Source organism: Diplotaxodon limnothrissa, linkage group LG11 (genome assembly GCF_057381915.1).
Source record: "Diplotaxodon limnothrissa isolate DT_005_m linkage group LG11, D_limnothrissa_male_GT1.1, whole genome shotgun sequence".
In the NCBI taxonomy this organism is placed as follows: domain Eukaryota; kingdom Metazoa; phylum Chordata; class Actinopteri; order Cichliformes; family Cichlidae; genus Diplotaxodon; species Diplotaxodon limnothrissa.
The window spans coordinates 19004344-19021560 of record NC_140606.1 but is presented as its reverse complement, the minus strand read 5'-3'; the positions used below and the strand labels follow the sequence as shown (position 1 = coordinate 19021560).

Sequence of the window (17217 nt, the reverse complement as noted above, 5' to 3'; positions counted from 1 at the left end):
TGTGAAACTGTGAGCCTTTACATGACACCTACATACAGGTAAAACAGGAATGTGCTGGTGGGGGAGTGAGCCAGAGGAAATGGGGTTACACAGGCCAAATGCAACACACACAGAAACAACTTGCCTAAAACAAAAAAGCTGTGTGTGTGGCGCTGAAGAACAGATAGTTAGGAAGTGTAATTGTCTTCATGCAAGATTTTACTGGGTTTTGAATAAAAACAAAATAGTTTCAGTAACTTTGTTTGTGCGTTTTCTCGGTGCAATTTTGGCTACCGGTTTAACCCCCCGCCCCTCGTTTTAAAGCAGTAAGTCACAGCTGGAAACAACTGTACAGGCTCCTAAAATAAACAAAAGATAATGATTATTGACAGATGCAGCTTCATCTGTTTAACCCAAATTTGAACCGCTTCAAGAAAATTAGGCTGACTTTCTGCACTGTTCCTTCGCCTTTGCCATAAATGACAAAGACAAAGCTGTGGATTTTATTTCCTTTCTGTAAGAACCAGCCAAACGAGTTCCTTCTTTTGCTGAGGGCGGAAAAAGCCTGCCTGCTGTAACACAGTGACCTCGGGGAGATGAGCCTGACAACAATAATCCCAGAGATAAAGAGGAAAAAAATAGGCTGAAGAGAGAGTGCCAGAGAAGCTCGTGATGGTAAAGACTTGTTGATATACATGAGCAAAATCATTTGCTGCCAAACAAATGGAGCTGCTTTATATACAGAGAGAGAAAGACTTCCAGATTTAGACTTTTGAATAAACACAAGCATAAAGAGGAATGGAAGTTGTTTTTTTTTTATTATTTTGTTAAAAATATGACTTAGTAGCTAACAACATAAAATAAAATAAAAATGTGGACAAACACCACATATGGTTTTAAAAAAACCCACAAAGTAACATCGACAGAAGGGTATTTACAAAATATGGCTAATACAAATTTCAGGTAAAAAACTCACGTCTTAGGGTTGTGGGGAAATGGCAGGAGGTCGACAAGCTCATACACACATACGGCACATGCACAACAGCTAGCAAAAAAAATGAAGATAAAAACAAGAACGAGGACGGCTCTGTTCAAACGTCTGCCTCTTTCCTATGGCATCCTGTTGAGTGGAGTCACTTTTTTCATCTTTAAACACTGCACAGAAAAAATACATAAAAACCTATATCTCCTAACGTGTGTGTGTGTGTGTGTGTGTGTGTGTGTGTGTGTGTGTGTGTGTGTGTGTGTGTGTGTGTGTGGAGGGGAAATAGGGGGGGAGAGTCTCCTCAGTGGGTCTTTTGCTTGAAACATAAAGATGCTTGAAAACAGCAGGTAGTAGCTGGACCACTTAAAGGCAGAAGTACAACCACCCGGGGTAAAAGATGCTCAACTTGGTAACAGCAGGAGGATGAAATAGCCCATGTAACTGGCTACATCTCATTGTTTTTGTTTGACTTTTAGAGAATCAGAGGAGCGCCTGAGGAGTAGGTTTCAGCGTCGTGGTGGTACGCCGAGTAGGCCGTAGTAGTGCTGGAGGAATATGCTGCAAAAAGACAAAGGGAAAAAAGGAAGGATTGTTTAATGCAGTGAGGTTAAAAAGCATAGCTCTAGTTTCATTTATCCTTAAGCGAAAAAACCTGGACAAACCCAGGACCCGGACACGTTCCCCGAACACAGAGTTAAAGTTGTGAAAACACGGTGTGGCGTACCCTCATTCACAGACATGTAACAGGACACCCGTCCTTTTACCAACCTCTTCACCGAACAACAAGAGAGAGAGAGAGAGAAAAGAGGAGCCTAGTTTACGTAATCCATCTGTAACCCAAGTTGGTGAAATTACTTAGCAGATCTGGGAACATTATGTGACATATATTTAATGTGACTTGATCTGCTCATCTAGCAGGTGGTGTAGCATTACCATGGAGCTGGAGGGCAGGCAGATAGGTAGGTGTTAGGTGAAAGAATATGCAGGGAATGGAAAAAGGGCAGGAATGCGGTGCTTTCACTGCTAGGAGAGTGGGATGTGACTGAAAGGTGGAGGAGGAGGAGGTGAGAAAACGCCTACAGCTGCACAGCTACAGCACACACACACACAGAGCAGGCTGGTTATTACACCCAAATGCCCAGGATGGACTGCCAAAGTCAAGCAGAATTACTTTATTTACTCCCGAGTATCTTAATTCCACACGAAACCAAAAGAAGACAGACTCATGGGAAATCCCCACACACACCACCCCCGCGCATGCACTCACTTCGCCCGCTGTAATTTCTCATCTTTCTCGCCAGCTCGTCTGATGGCGTCTGCTCCGACACTTTCACCTCTGGAACTGTAGCGAAAGGCAAAAAAACAAAGCAAAAACAAAGACAAGACAAAATGAACGCAGGCAAGAGAAAACAAACAGAGATCCAGCAAACGTTATAATTCATCCGGTCATCTCTGTTATCGTGCTTGAGTTTAGCAGACGCCGCACCTGCATCGACTTGCCTCAGATTAAGCGATTGTTATGAGGCTACTGCATGTAAAATACCTGGAGTTTTAGAGCTCGCAGCTACGAGGCAAACAAAAGAGCTTCAGCCGGTGTTCCAACAGACTCTATGAGTCATTAAGAAAAGATGGGTCAGATGATTGGTATATTTGGTATGTTGCTGCAAGGTGCTGGTGAGCAAGGTTGTCTTGTGCATTATAAATATTTACACAGCTCTAGCAAGAAAAAAAGAAAAGAAAAGATTCTTACAATCACTGCTCATGAAGGTGTTTGTCATGGTCTCGTTGCCACTGTCGGGGAGGGTCCCGTCCCTCCTGCTGTTATGATGCTGCCCGGTCGACAGGTAGCCCTTGTTCCTTTTGCCCTTCCGCGTGCTGATGCGGATGACCCCGTGCACCAGCTTGCACTCGGCCTCTTGCTCCTCCAGGTTGTAGTCCTGAGCGATGCTGTAGATGAGCTCGCTGATCTCGTTGGTCTTGCGGGAGAAGGAGGAATCAGAGGTGCACTTGGCCAGCTGGTCAATCTGATGCAGGGCGTAAAGCTCCAGCAGCTTCTTGGTGATCAGAGAGTCAATGTCTTTGTCGCTCTGCTCATCCAAGTCGTAGTCCTCGTAGGATATAAGGCTGGTGTTGCTGACCGGCCGCTGGTTATCCCCTTTACCTGATGCGCGACCCCGTTTGGGGTCAGCAACTGGGTACTTTACCTTCTGACCTGCTATGTGCACATCTGGGTAACGGAAACTGTCATTCAGGGGCAATCTGGGGGTCTTGGGCTGCTTATTATTGGGCTCCAAAGACATGCCAGGGGTTTTCATAGCTATGCCGTTAGGAGGTCGAGGGTCACCGACCGTTTTGGGGGTATGGTCTGTGGAGCTCTCGTTAACGGGGAGGCAGGGCTCCCGGGTGCCATAAAATCCACAGGTGAGAACACAACAGATAAGAGCCTTACAGCTACTCCAGCCCATAGAGGCACAGGAGCCACAGGACTGCCTGCTGCTCGGCACGCTGTCTGCCGACCCCGGAATAAATCCTATTGTCTCTGAACCCCTTCCTGTGCCGTTTCGAGGGTGGCTTCTTCCTCGACCATACCTGCCCTCTGAATAGCGGGAGTGGTCTCGTAGTTGCTCCCCATGAGGATCCTTGTAGGAGTCTTGGCTGGTCGTGCTGTCCCTGGATATAGTCCGGTTGGGTCGATGGTTGTCCGCCCTAGAGCAAGAGTTGGGGTACTTGTGGCGGGGAGCCCCTGTGCTGTGGCCAGGCATGGCTCAAAAAGCCTGGGACCTGGAGGAGGAGGAGAGGACAGATTAGTACAACCTCCATAAAACCCCCAAAACACATTGAACTAAGCTGCATTTAAAGCTGAAGCAGGAAAAACATAGCTTTCAGTAAAGTAACCTAACATGAAGCTCGGAGAGTGTAAATAAAGCTGAGTGCTCTGATTTCTATCTTAACAATAACTTTCGTCGCACCCTTGGTTTTTTTTTTCTTGCCTAATAGTGCGCGCGGAGGAGAAAAGGTGAGACCAAACCTCATTCAACATCCAACTGTTTTTCCATTTTACTTGCAAATCGTCCACTTACCGCATAAGAGGAAACACTTTTATCCCAGACAACTTGTTCAACGAGCAAAGTGCGGAAGTCTTAGAGAGAAAAAAAAAAACTACGCTAACGCTCCAAACGGAGAAAACAAAACCGCCTACAGATTTTTAGGTTTGTGTACTTAAGCAAAGTTTGCAAACCCAAAACAGAGTCCGGCAGTCCGAGGGGAAAAACACAGCTCAGCTCATCGAGGTCGTTTGTCTTTCAGTGAAAAGAAGTTTACAGTCTTGCGTTGCCGAGAGTCTCCCAATGTTTGGCTATTACCTGCGGCTACAGCTAATCCCAGATCCTACACCCACCCACAGGTGAGTCGTGACGTCACACGAGGCGGATTTGAACGTGCAGGGGACGGAACGAGAGATGTGGGGAGGAAAGAGGGGGCGGGGGGTGATACGAGGGGAAACTATTGCATAATAACGTGTATGTTTGTTTGTTTGTTTTTTAAAAATTCCATAAAAATGTGTCGGATTTCTTTCAGTTTAAAAATGTTTAAATACGCATTTCGTGAATTATTAAAGAGTTCTTAAAGAACAGGAATTTAACACTTAGAGTCCCCCGAGAGCAGCCATTTGGCTTTTCTACCTTTAAAACCCGCCTTCCAGCCAAATGGCTGGTAGGTGTTTAGCTAGGCTTTAGCTTCAGCCAAGTGGAAGCTAAATTGGCTGGTCATTCATATGTAAATTAGGTTGTTACCTGAGAATTCTGGAGGGGAGTGGGGGTGTGTGAATGAGGGGGTGGGGGAGCTGCTAAAAGCTGTGAACTTCCTTTTGTGTTCGTCTTGATGCATTCTCAATCATCCAGGGAAATAAATCTCCAAAAGTCACCAACTTGGAGTGGTTAGTTTCCTGAGCCACAAGGAAACTTGGAGTGTTTCAGTTTGCCATCTTAGGGAGAAATCAACACACATGGGTGTATTTCCTTTGTTGCTGAGATTTATTGATAAAAACAGTACAAAAAACCAACCATTTGTACACATATTTACAAATAATAATAAAAAGTGAGTGAGTACATTTCAACATTTTCAGCAATCACTCACAATCCTGGCACTGCCATGGTATCTGTAGTCTGCATTGAACAGCTTGAACATTACACATGTAGCTCAGTTTAAAGTTCATTCATTACAACAAGAAATCATTATTCAGTAAAATTTTATAACGTGCGTTATACTCTAAAGTAAATACCCTAGAATAATAGACAGAAAACTCCTGTATGAGGAAGCACTTGGTGAAAGTGGAAATAAAAAACTCCCTTTTAACAGGAAGAAACGTCTGGCAGAATGAGGCTCAGGGAGGGTGGCCAGTTGGGGATGAGGGAAGGAAGACAGGATAACAGACACACTGTGGAGGAGAGCCAAAGATTCATAATAACTAATGATTAAATGCAGAGTGGTGTATAAACACATAGTGAGTAGAAAAAGCGAGTGAAGCTTGATGAAGAATATTTCATTAGCCTCCATAAAAAGTATAATGGAGAAAGGAATATGGGAACAAAATTAAAACAATAAAAATAAAAGGCAAGTTTATTTATTTAATATATGCTGCTTTACTCAAACTGAATGTGCTTAAGACTAAACATAAAAGCATAAACGCCTGTGTAGGTTTACAATGCCTTAAGGCAGAGATTCAGGGGGCATTTTGCAGAAATAAATAAAAGAAAGTCCCAGCAAAACTTCACGTGAGTGGTTTCTACAATGAAAACAGATACCTTCCTGGGATCTTCCTTTCCAATGTACGATCACTCAGGAATAAGACAGACGAACTGGCCCTGATGAGAAGCATGAACAGAGACTTTGCCTCCTCCTGTGTGTTATGTTTTACGGAGACGTGGCTCTGTGAGGACATCCCGGACAGCGCGCTCAAGCTGGAGGGCTTTCATCTGCTGCGCGCGGACCGGCAGGCCGCTCTCTCCGGTAAGACCAAAGGTGGAGGTGTCTGCTTCTACATTAATAGTGGCTGGTGCACAGATGTAACAGTGATTGCTCAGCACTGCTCTTCCTCTCTGGAATACCTTTTCATTCACTGCAAACCGTTTTATTCTCCGCGGGAGTTTGCTTCATTCATCCTGGCCGCTGTTTACATCCCGCCAGATGCGGATGAGCAGGCAGCTCAGTGCGCACTCGCGGAGCAGATTCTCCACACGGAGCGGACATTCCCGGACTCTCTCATCATTGCTCTTGGGGACTTTAACAAAGCCAATCTGAGCCATGAGCTTCCCAAATACAAGCAGTATATTAAATGCCCGACCAGAGAGGAGAGGACATTAGACCACTGTTACAGCACGATCAGCGGGGCCTATCGCGCGGTGCCCCGCGCTTCACTCGGACTTCCTGACCACGTCATGATCCACCTAATCCCCGCGTACAGACAGAGGCTGAAGCTCTCCAAACCTGTCGTGAGGACCAAAAAACTGTGGAGCAACGAGGCTGTGGAGGAGCTTCGCACGTGTTTGGAGACCACAGACTGGGACACATTGACGAGTTTACGGACACTGTCACCTCCTATATCCACTTCTGTGAGGACAGCATTGTGCCATCACGCACCAGGGTGAGTTATAACAATGACAAACCCTGGTTTACTCCTAAACTCAAAAAGCTGTGGCTGGAAAAGAGAAAGGCGTTCAGAAGCGGAGACAGGGACTGCTACAGAGAGGCCAAGTACAGGTTCACTAAAGAAGTGGACATTGCTAAACATCAGCACTCTGAGAAGATGCAGCAGCAGATCTCAGAGAATGACTCGGCCTCTGTGTGGAAAGGTTTTAGGAATATCACCAACTACAAGCCTAAAACCCCCCACTCCACTGATGACTTGCTCTTAGCCAACACCCTCAACGACTTCTACTGCCGTTTTGACGAGCCATCAGGCAGCCTTCACACCTCCAACGGCCCCAACAATAGAGGCACTTTGGACACTCATTCCCCCACCTCTCCCCCCTCCACAGAGCCATCACCACCTTCAATCACTTCACCTGCAACACCCCCCTCCTCACCCCACACAAAAGAGGATTTCACACCACCTCCTCCCACCACAACTCTTCATATTCATGAAGCAGATGTGAGGAAGCAGTTTAAGAGTCTGAATGCTCGGAAAGCTCCCGGCCCAGACGGTGTGTCTCCTGCCACCCTCACCAACCAGTGTTTTCTGGCATCTTCAACTCCTCACTGCAGGCATGTCATGTGCCTGCCTGCTTCAAGTCCTCCACCATAATCCCTGTCCCCAAGAAACCTAGGATCACTGGACTAAATGACTACAGACCCGTGGCTCTGACATCTGTGGTCATGAAGTCATTTGAGCGCCTAGTTCTCTCCCATCTCAAGACCCTCACGGCCCCCCTCCTGGACCCCCTGCAGTTTGCATACAGAGCCAACAGGTCTGTAGATGACGGCATCAACATGGCCCTACACTTCATCCTGCAGCATCTGGACTCCCCAGGAACCTACGCCAGGATCCTGTTTGTGGACTTCAGCTCTGCCTTCAACACCATCCTTCCAGACCATCTCCGAGACAAGCTTTCCCAGATGAATGTGCCTGATCCCATCTGCCGGTGGATCACTGACTTCCTGACGGACAGGAAGCAGCATGTGAGGCTGGGAAAGAATGTCTCGGACTCCCGGACCATCAGCACCGGCTCCCCTCAGGGCTGTGTTCTTTCTCCTCTGCTCTTCTCCCTGTACACCAACTGCTGCACCTCCACCCACCAGTCTGTCAAGCTAATAAAGTTTGCAGATGACACCACCGTTATCGGACTCATCTCGGACGGGGATGAGTCTGCCTACAGGAGGGAGGTTGAACGTCTGGTGTCCTGGTGCAGCCACAACAACCTGGTGCTGAATGCCCAGAAGACAGTGGAGATTATTGTGGACTTCAGGAAGCACACAGCTCCACTCCCCCCCATCATCCTGACTGACACCCCCATCACCTCTGTGGACTCGTTCCGCTTCCTGGGTACCACCATCACCCAGGACCTGAAGTGGGAGCCCACCATCACTTCCGTCATCAAGAAAGCCCAGCAGAGGATGTACTTCCTGAGGCAGCTGAAGAAATTCAACCTGCCAACACGGACGATGATGCAATTCTACACTGCAATCATCGAGTCCATCCTCACCTCCTCCATCACCGTGTGGTACGCTGGAGCCACTATCAGGGACAAACAGAGCCTGCAGCGTGTTGTGCGCTCTGCTGAGAAGGTGATTGGCTGCAGACTCCCATCTCTGCAGGACCTGTACACCTCCAGGACACTGGGGCGTGCAGCTCGGATCTCAGCTGACCCTTCTCACCCTGGACACAGTCTGTTTGACCTGCTCCCCTCAGGCAGGAGGCTCCGGTCCATTCGCACCAGAACCTCTCGCCATAAGAACAGTTTCTTCCCCTCTGCTGTTGGACTCATGAACAATAACCATATGACTGTTCCCACCACGACCCTACGCTGTGTTCACTGCATCATTCCATGTTTGGCACTGATCACCACCTGCACTCATGTATATATCATGTATATATCTATCCACTTAGCACTTTTAATTCTTATTCTTATTTTTATATTTTTATGACACTATGTTTGCACTGAAGCACCGCAGCAATTTCCTAATGTTGTAAACCTGCTCAACATTTGGCAATAAAACCCTTTCTGATTCTGATTCTGATTCTGTCTGATATTTAATGAAGTAGAAATGTTATGGGGGGGGGGAATCATTTTCTATCTTTTGACGGTGTTTCTATCACTTTCTTTATTTGGTGTTGTAGGGCAGATTGTAGGCAACGTGTTTGTTGGCTAGAAGGCCGTAAAAGTGCAGATGATTCAGATCATTCTTAAGGATAAATCAAATGAGAGCGTCTTTGCAGCTTTCACATTTTCCAAAGCTGTCCGGTGGACCCTTGGTGGCCAGTTCTGCCCTTTAGGCTGTGTGCTTGACACCCCTGATAAACAGCCATGTGATGCAGGATAGCAGAGAATTTTTGTGTTTTAAATTGCAGCAGTGCACTTTTCTAATTTCTCTATATAAATCCTCTTTAACGTGCACATACAATGGGTAGAGAGCTCCGGCAGGGACACAGAGGTGCACAGCTGCAGAGCCAGCAGGTGTGTTTCCCGGTGATATCATTCATTCTGCCCTACTTTTTCCTTGTATAGAAACACTTAATCACCCACTCTTTGAATTGAAATAGTATGGCAATCTCACGTGGAGATATACATGAGCTTGTGTAGCAGTGCCTTCCTCACTACACTTACAATAAAACAGCACAAGAAATTAATTACATCATTTCTTTTTATTTCTAATTAATGTAAACACAGGTTTTTATATCATACCAAGACATATTCATTCAAATACAAATCGCATTATTACCGCTCCTATACAGATATAGGGCTGAGTAAATTTAAAGGTTTTGCTTTTTTTTACTGAAGAACACAGTAGAATAGACCTACCCTACCATTCACTGGTCATCTATAATTTATGTTATTTATGTTTTTCTTTATCTTCTGCTTACTGGAAAGATATTTCAGCTAATATAAAAGTAAAGAAAGCACACTGAAAAAGCTAACATCCATTTCCAAAGTAGCCTATGTGTAAGGTCCTTATAAAAATCTAGAAGAAAAACATACACTTACTAACTTACAAATACAAGAATCTAGAGTATCTACAACACAAAGGCACTTTTTTTTTAGGTTTCTAGGATGTAACTCCGATATGTACAGAATGCTCGAGACAAAATTGCAAATTTCCTCCTAAAACTATTTACAGCTACACCATAATATGTCAAATCATCAGTTAGTTTATCATAAGTTTAGAGGTGGGGAGGTTGTCAGCTGTTTGACTTGTGTTTTTGTGGGGGCAACAGAGGTGTCACTGGGCAGCTGCTGGGGCAGAGATATTCCTAACTGCCTTTGCGCCCTTCTGCTGTCTGCAGAAATGTGCCCCAGCCGAGGGTCCGAGTCAATCTCGTATCGGTAGTGATAGCCCTCCAGGACATCCTGACAAGCGTCTCTCATTTCATTGATCCACTTCTTCATACCTTTGCGATTCAGGTAGAGCACAAAGAGAAAAACCATGCCAACAAGCCCCAGAACCAGTCCCAGGAAGACATAAGAGGTCTGCAGGGTGAGATCAGCGACCTCTGCCAGGACTGGAACAACACACCCGATATCCTGGATGCTGAGCCCTCTTAGGCGGGCGTCAGTTAATGCGCCAGGTGAGGCACATCTCACAGCATCCACATCAACCTTAGCTCTCGATTTATTCAGCCACGCGACAAACTCATTGATCTCGCAGGAGCAGGTGTAGGGGTTGTTACCAAGCAGGATTCTGATGTCCCCAAGCTTGTCCAACTCCACCAGAGCATCGGTTCCGAATGTGCTGAAGGTGTTGTGCGTCAGGTCAAGCATCTCCAGGTAATTCATGCCAGAGAAGGTCCCACTGTAGACTGCCACCAAAGAGTTGTTGGAGAGGAAAAGCTGCTGCAGATTGGGAAGGTGAGAGAACATGCCCGGGGGAAGCAGCGCAAGCTTGTTCCCCGAGAGGTCGAGGCGGAGGAGCCCCGCGAGGCCCCCCCAGCGCAGAGCTGTGGTCAGGTCTGTAAGGGCAGTCAAGTTGTAGAGTGACTGGCTCAGGTTGAGCTCCTGAAGGGGACTACCAGGTATGCTGAGAGCCTCTGGATGGATGAGTGCCAGCTGGTTTCCACTGAGGTCCAGGAAGCGCAGGTTGACCAGGGAGGAGAAGGTGTGGGACGCCATCTCTGTTAACCTGAGGAGACGACTAACACTTTAACATCAGGTTTTAGACATCTGATTATATCCTCCTGCTTGGAAACAAGAAATGCTGGGAAACCTCACTGTACTATCAAGGTTAAAAAAAGAAAAACTCACAGAAACAGATCTTTATTTATTTATTTATTGTGTAAACATAAAGAAATAAACTATTCAAATACGGCTTAATACATACATGGTTGAAACTGAAAAAGAAACAAATAAAAAACACTGACATTCTCACCTGTTATTGGTTAAAATGATGTTAGTGACGTTCTCCAGCTCCGTAAACGAACTGGGTCCAATTTGGTGTATATTATTCCCTGTGATAATGACGGTCCTGGCATATCCTGGAATATTTTCTGGTGCTGTGAGCAGATCTTTAGAAACACATTTTACCGTGCGGATCACAGCGAAACACTCACAGCCAAAAGGACACTCCAAGCAGCGGCACAGAGCGCAGAAAAGAATCCCCAAAAACACAAAAACAGCAGAAAAACACATCTCTAAATAACAGCTGAAAGAGTTTAAACTACAGACGTGTATTCATAAATCAAACTTTAGCTGTTATCCTTTGTTCTCTAAAAGTGATCGGACACTGCAGAGGTGGCAAAGACTGCTCGCTCAGTCGTCGTCTGCTGCACTGTGGGAATAAAGGTTCCCGTAAAGTGATGGTAGTTCATATCACACAGAGTCTGCTGGATGAAAACGCAGTCCCCTTAAAGGTACAGAGGACGACCCACAGCCGGTCACCTTTATCCCAGTCTGCCAGGGGAGACAACAAAAGAGCTCTGCACACAGCAAATCCAAAATGCAGGTACAAAAATGGAAATATTAAACGGTTACAGACATACAATAATAAATAATACTTATTCAAGTACCAAAAACATCCAATAAAATAACATAATGCATAAACAAGTGATCAAATATTGCTCATATAACTTGGCAGGATCAAGTGTGAGGATGCACAAAAGGAAATCATACAAATCTTACTGCAAAAAAGCCAAAACAAACAAAAAAGAAGTCACTTAACATAGAAGCGTCTTATTAAGGAGGAAAATGTATCCGAGGGAGCGCAATACCCTAATTATTAACATGCGGGTTTCCATCATTCTATCTTTGGTCTAGCTGCTCATATTTCTAAGACAAATAATTGATGAATACTTCCAGCTTGAAGATTTTGCAATCAGTTTTCTATGGATTCGTCACTGAAATATATATTAGCCCGCCTGGAAACACATTCATCACTGCCGTTCATCAAAAATACATCTCTGCAACTGAAATGCATTACTCTACTGGGGTCTAATCTGGACGTCGTCTCCTTCATGATAATATTAACAAGGGGAAATAAAGCAAAAACACAAATGCAGACACTGTAGCTTGCCTTGCTAGCATAATAACCAATGAGAAATAATCAAAATATCAATAACTGAAGGACAAATTGTTCATTTCAACTGCCCCCCCCCCCCCCAAACAAAACATTTAGCTTTGCCCTTTAATACTCTTAGAAAATGCATCACAACAGATGAAGAGGCAGTCACTCAGTTTGTGCACAAACAAACGTTCCATCAGAAGGCACCACTCACATCGATGACTGTGTATAAAGTATAACCAAAAAGCCTGAGGCAGCTCGTTCTACTGCTCGCCGCACTACTGTAGGTTAAACGTGAGGATGAAGGTGGCGAGGACTCCGCTGAGCATGACGAAGGGCAGCCAGGTCTTGAGGAAAGCAGCCCAGCTGGAGGATGGAAAAACACAGTAATTAGAGTACTTCTCAACACCTGGATGTGACAAGGACGTGAGGTGTGCCGAAGTGTCACATGGTGCAATCTAACATAGTGTCTACAGCCCCAGCTTGTGTCCTACTGTCCCCGTCCACCCAGCCGGTGTGCGGGGAGCCCCAGCGGAGGACTGACCTCCAGTTGTTACACAGAGGGGAAGCGCTGCCGTCTGTGATTAATTGCGCGACTCCCCTTCTGTTTAAAAGACTCCTGTGCCACAGGATCGTACGAGCAGAGGCAGCACAAGCTGTGACGCCAGCAATCTCTATGTGGGTCAGCAGAGAATAATGAGGGAGGATCTCTGAGCCATATGTCTCTTGATGCTTTCCAGCATCCAGCAGCGGAGCTATTTAACAGACTGTTCAGACTGTGGTGATGAAGATGCTTCAGGTGTGCTGCACAGTAATGTTCTCCTTCAGTTAAACTGTAATACTAGCACAGCTACTCGTATCACCCTTTGTAGCACCTATGTCTGAAAGAGTGAAACCTGCCATGATAGAGGGTTTAGTACACTCACAGGACACTTTATTAGGCACACCTTGGTAGTATTGGGTTGAAACCCCTTTTGCCTTCAGAGCCGTCTTAATTCGTCACAGCAAAGATTCAACAAGGTGCTGGAAACATTCCTCAGATATTTTGGTCCATGTTGATGTGACTGCACAGCTGCTGCAGATCTGTAAGCTGCACACCCGTGGTGTGACACTCCAGTTCCGCCACATCCCAAAGGTGCTCTACTGGATTAAGATCTGGTGATTGTGGAGGTCTTTTGAGCACAGTGGACTCATTGTCATGCTTAACCCTTGTATGGTTTTCGGGTCTGTGAGACCCGTGTTCAGTTTTTTTCAAAAGAAAAATTAAACAATTAATTATTTTTTCACGTGTAAATGTGTTGTGTCTTTCCACTCACTCCACTTGATTATAACTGATTTATTTATAACATTTTATATAAAAGAAAAACGAGAAGCACATTAATTCATAAATGTGATCTAACAAAGGTAAAGGGAAAAAATTAACCATGTTTGCTGTTCATATGTCTTGTAATTGGGATGAAGTAAACATCTGTTGAGTAATTTAACATAAAATTGTTTGATAGTGTTAATTTGGAAAGCCAAAACTCTAGCGGGTCCACCAGACCCATGAACACTGGCTGAGTAACAAAAATACGAACACCACACAAGGGTTAAGAAACTGGTTTGACGTGATTCTAGCTTTTAGACATGGCATGTTACCCTGCTAGTAGCAGAGGGACATACTGTGGTCCTAATAGGAGCAACAATATTCAGGTAGGCTGTGGTGTAGAAATGATGCTCAGCTGGTACTAAGAGGCAGCAGCCTGAACACCAGGCACGCTTTCATGTTGTTTACCCTAAATTCTGACCTTACTATCCAATCTCACAGTAGAAACTGAGACTCATCAGACCAGGCAACATTTTTCCAATCTTCCATTGTCCAAATTTGGTGAGCTCGTGTGAATTGGAGCATCTGTTTCCTGTTTTTAGCTGGTAGGAGTGGGACACAGTGTGATCTTCTGCTTCTTGTAGCCCATCTGCTTCATGATTTGTCATGTTGTGCATTCAGAGATGCTCTTTTGCAGACTTTGGCTGTCATGAGTTACAACGAAGGTATGTTGCCTTTATATAAACTCAAAGCGGTCCAGCCATTGTCCTCTGACCTCTGGCTTCAAAGAACATGCCTCTTACTGGGTAGTTTCTCTTTGCTAGATTATTCTCTGTAAACGCTGTAAAGAGATGACTGTGTAGATCAGCAGTTTCTGAAATACTTAGAAGCAGCCTGTCCAGCACTAAGAACTGCACCACATTCACTTAAGTCACCTGTTTTTCCTGTCCTGAAGTACTGTTTGAACTTCAGCAGCTTGTTTTGAACAGGTGTACCTACCAAAGTAGTTGGTGAATGCATTCTACGCAGTCGTAACTGACTAAATAAACTTCACAACCTAAACCAATTGGCTCAAACAAAACCAGTATGACTTGAACTTAAATTTTCCTGTTTACAATAGAGGATTTATTGCAGATAAGTACCGGTGTGGCTACTACATGTCAAGTGGTAGAGTGGGTAGGCAAAGAGCTTGTGTTAAAAGGTTTAAGTGCCCTTGACTCACACATTTGAAAGCCAGAATTGCTCCTGATGTACAAAACCAGGGAGAAAAACCAAACTGAAAGATTTGCCCAGTGAATGTGAAGCATAGCTTGAGATATAAACACTAGCAAATTAATCATTAATTTTATACAACCTGTTTCCAGAAAAGATGAGACATTGTGTAAAATATAAATAAAACTTACAATATAAATCAATCAATTTGATTCTAACTAGATGTTTCAAAGGAGGTGGGATAGGGGTATGATTCCCTCCGTGTTGCCTCATTTCTTCTTTTAGCAACACTGTGTAAGGGTTTGGGAGCTGAGGAGATCAGCTGATAACTTTTGAAAGTTTTATAGAGGATTTCACCTGTGCAACAGTTAAGGGCCCTAAAAATACACTAAATATTGTCTGCAGGGTGGCATGTTTGGACTGCAGGCAGACGAGTTTCGCAGCTGGGTTCTTTTACTGCGAAGCGATGCTGTTGCAGCATGTGCAGAGTGTCTTCTGTATTGCACAATGTTACTAAAAAACATAACCTGTATAAATATTTCAGCATTAATAATAGCTTGACAAATGTGAAAGTTAACCAAGCCAAAAGATCACGCCCGTTCGTTTTTGGTTTCCAGGTTTCCTTGGATGACTCTAAATGGTAGCATGTGGTATTAGTGGCGGGAGGGCGGGGCAGTGTTTAGCACTGTTGCTCCACCCACCAACAGGGGCCTTTCTTTGTAGAGTTCACATGTTCTCTCTGGGTACTCAGACTCCCTCCCACAGTCCAAAGACATGCATGTTGGGTTAGGCTGTAGCAGGAATGAGAGTGTGAAGAGTGATCTGTCTCTAGCCGCTCTTATCATTCATACATGTGTTTTATTCCTGCAGTGCTGGAATAAGTGGCCAAAATATTTACCTTACGTGTTTCCCGTGAGTGAGAGACAGCACACACAGGTTCACCATGTTCCAGGATGTGCTGTTGTCGTAGCGCATCAGGTTGAGGGCCATGGCAACGTGGGAATGGCAGTTATCAAAGCACAGATTGTGCTTCAACAAAAAGTAAATAAATAAGTATTTATTATTAAATCACTAATGTGCAAGGAGGGTCACTAGTGTCAAAATGAATTAATTAAATACATCATTATATAATTAATTAATGAAAACTATAATTAAATATTATTACATATTTAAAAATATATTTTAATTGTAAGTAATTAATCAAACACTTAATTCATTTTGGCACTGAAGGCCTTCCATAAACACAATCCAGAAATGTGTTAATTAATTCATAAGAGAATGCTAAATACAACAATCTTACCGGCCTGCATTTATACTCCTCTGATGCATCGTGCACAGCTTTGTCCCATGTAGCTGCACCATTACCACACACTTTATCCACATCAAGCTTCCAATACCTGAAGTATTATTTTAAAAGAAAACAGTGAGTTACCTTTAATGCGTTATCTCTGCTCCCCCCCTACTTGTTAAAAGACAATAATATCATCAATAAACTTACTTTGTGGGTCTACCAAACCCCATGTTATCCTCCTGCAAAGAGCGGAAATCATGCATGTGAATTAGTGCTGTACGATCATGATCCAATACCAAGTAAATACAGGGTCAGTATTGACAACACCAACACCGACACTGATACTTTAAACTTATAAAGGTAGAAAAAGACTAAATCTGAACACAGTTTATAACACAGTAGTACTGATCCAATACCAGTACCATATTCAAATTGCTTCCCACCGCTAATGCGAATCTATCCTTGAGACTCCCATTGAGAAGGTCTAGCACTTTAACATCAGTCTCTATGCGGTGATGTGATAAACTCGATGCAAAAGCAGTGCTCACCGAGACAAAATATGACCCTGCGAAATCTCGTATGACTCCAGCAGAAGTGCATATGCCCATGTGACCGATGAAGGGGAGCACCCACCTGCAGGACGCACGCAAATAACACACGAGGCAATTACTGTACGTCCTAATGTCCAGCAAAACAGCTAACGCAATACCATTACAAGGAAACAGTATTAGCGGATAAGATAAACATAGCTTCGTTTCATCTGCTGCCACAGCACAGGAGCATCAATACTGCAGTAGCCTCTTACGTTAAAATGGGAATGGGTGTCCAGACAATGCAGAAAGGGTAGCGGCTGCTTTTTCTGTCGTTTTTTGGGAAATCACCGTGGTAGCTCATCATTACGTCGGTATCGTTCGCCTCCGCCATCACAGCCTGGAGTGACAGAAGGAGATGAACGGCAGTGACGCACAGCGGAGGTACGCAGCCACCTCCTCCAACCGTCGGTCCGTGAACGCAGCACGGGCCATCTGTTCGTCGATTAAGGCTTTTACGGTCAGCGAGGAGGGATTTAATGTTAGCTGCAGCGCCCTAGCACTTTACCTCTATAACAAATCTAAAAAATATTTTTTTTTTGTCGTTTTCATGTATTGCGATAGTCTCTAAATACATGCATAATGGTCTCATTTCACTGTAAAACTGACTGCTTTGTGGTTCTGCAATTAATTCACCACATCAATGAAA

At 44.6% G+C, this 17217-nt stretch overlaps 3 protein-coding genes across 3 annotated transcripts; all 3 read right to left on the bottom strand.

Annotated features, from left to right (window-relative positions):
- Positions 1-1436: 1436 nt before the first annotated feature.
- kdf1a (keratinocyte differentiation factor 1a) lies at positions 1437-4080 on the bottom strand. Its single transcript, XM_085365272.1, has 4 exons — positions 4045-4080; positions 2715-3745; positions 2232-2306; positions 1437-1522 (listed from the first exon to the last, which is right to left on the bottom strand). The coding sequence occupies exons 2-4, from the start codon at positions 3724-3726 to the stop codon at positions 1437-1439; spliced, it is 1173 nt and encodes a 390-aa protein (XP_085221398.1). The 5' UTR covers positions 3727-3745; positions 4045-4080.
- Positions 4081-9831: 5751 nt separating this feature from the next.
- On the bottom strand, positions 9832-11301 carry LOC146622603 (trophoblast glycoprotein-like). The gene is made up of 2 exons (XM_085365271.1): positions 11042-11301; positions 9832-10795 (listed from the first exon to the last, which is right to left on the bottom strand). The coding sequence occupies exons 1-2, from the start codon at positions 11299-11301 to the stop codon at positions 9832-9834; spliced, it is 1224 nt and encodes a 407-aa protein (XP_085221397.1).
- A 1145-nt stretch (positions 11302-12446) lies between these two features.
- LOC146622602 (transmembrane protein 222-like) lies at positions 12447-17178 on the bottom strand. Its single transcript, XM_085365270.1, has 6 exons — positions 16784-17178; positions 16527-16611; positions 16186-16217; positions 15988-16084; positions 15586-15716; positions 12447-12535 (listed from the first exon to the last, which is right to left on the bottom strand). The coding sequence occupies exons 1-6, from the start codon at positions 16900-16902 to the stop codon at positions 12448-12450; spliced, it is 552 nt and encodes a 183-aa protein (XP_085221396.1). The 5' UTR covers positions 16903-17178; the 3' UTR covers position 12447.
- Between the last annotated feature and the right edge of the window lie 39 nt (positions 17179-17217).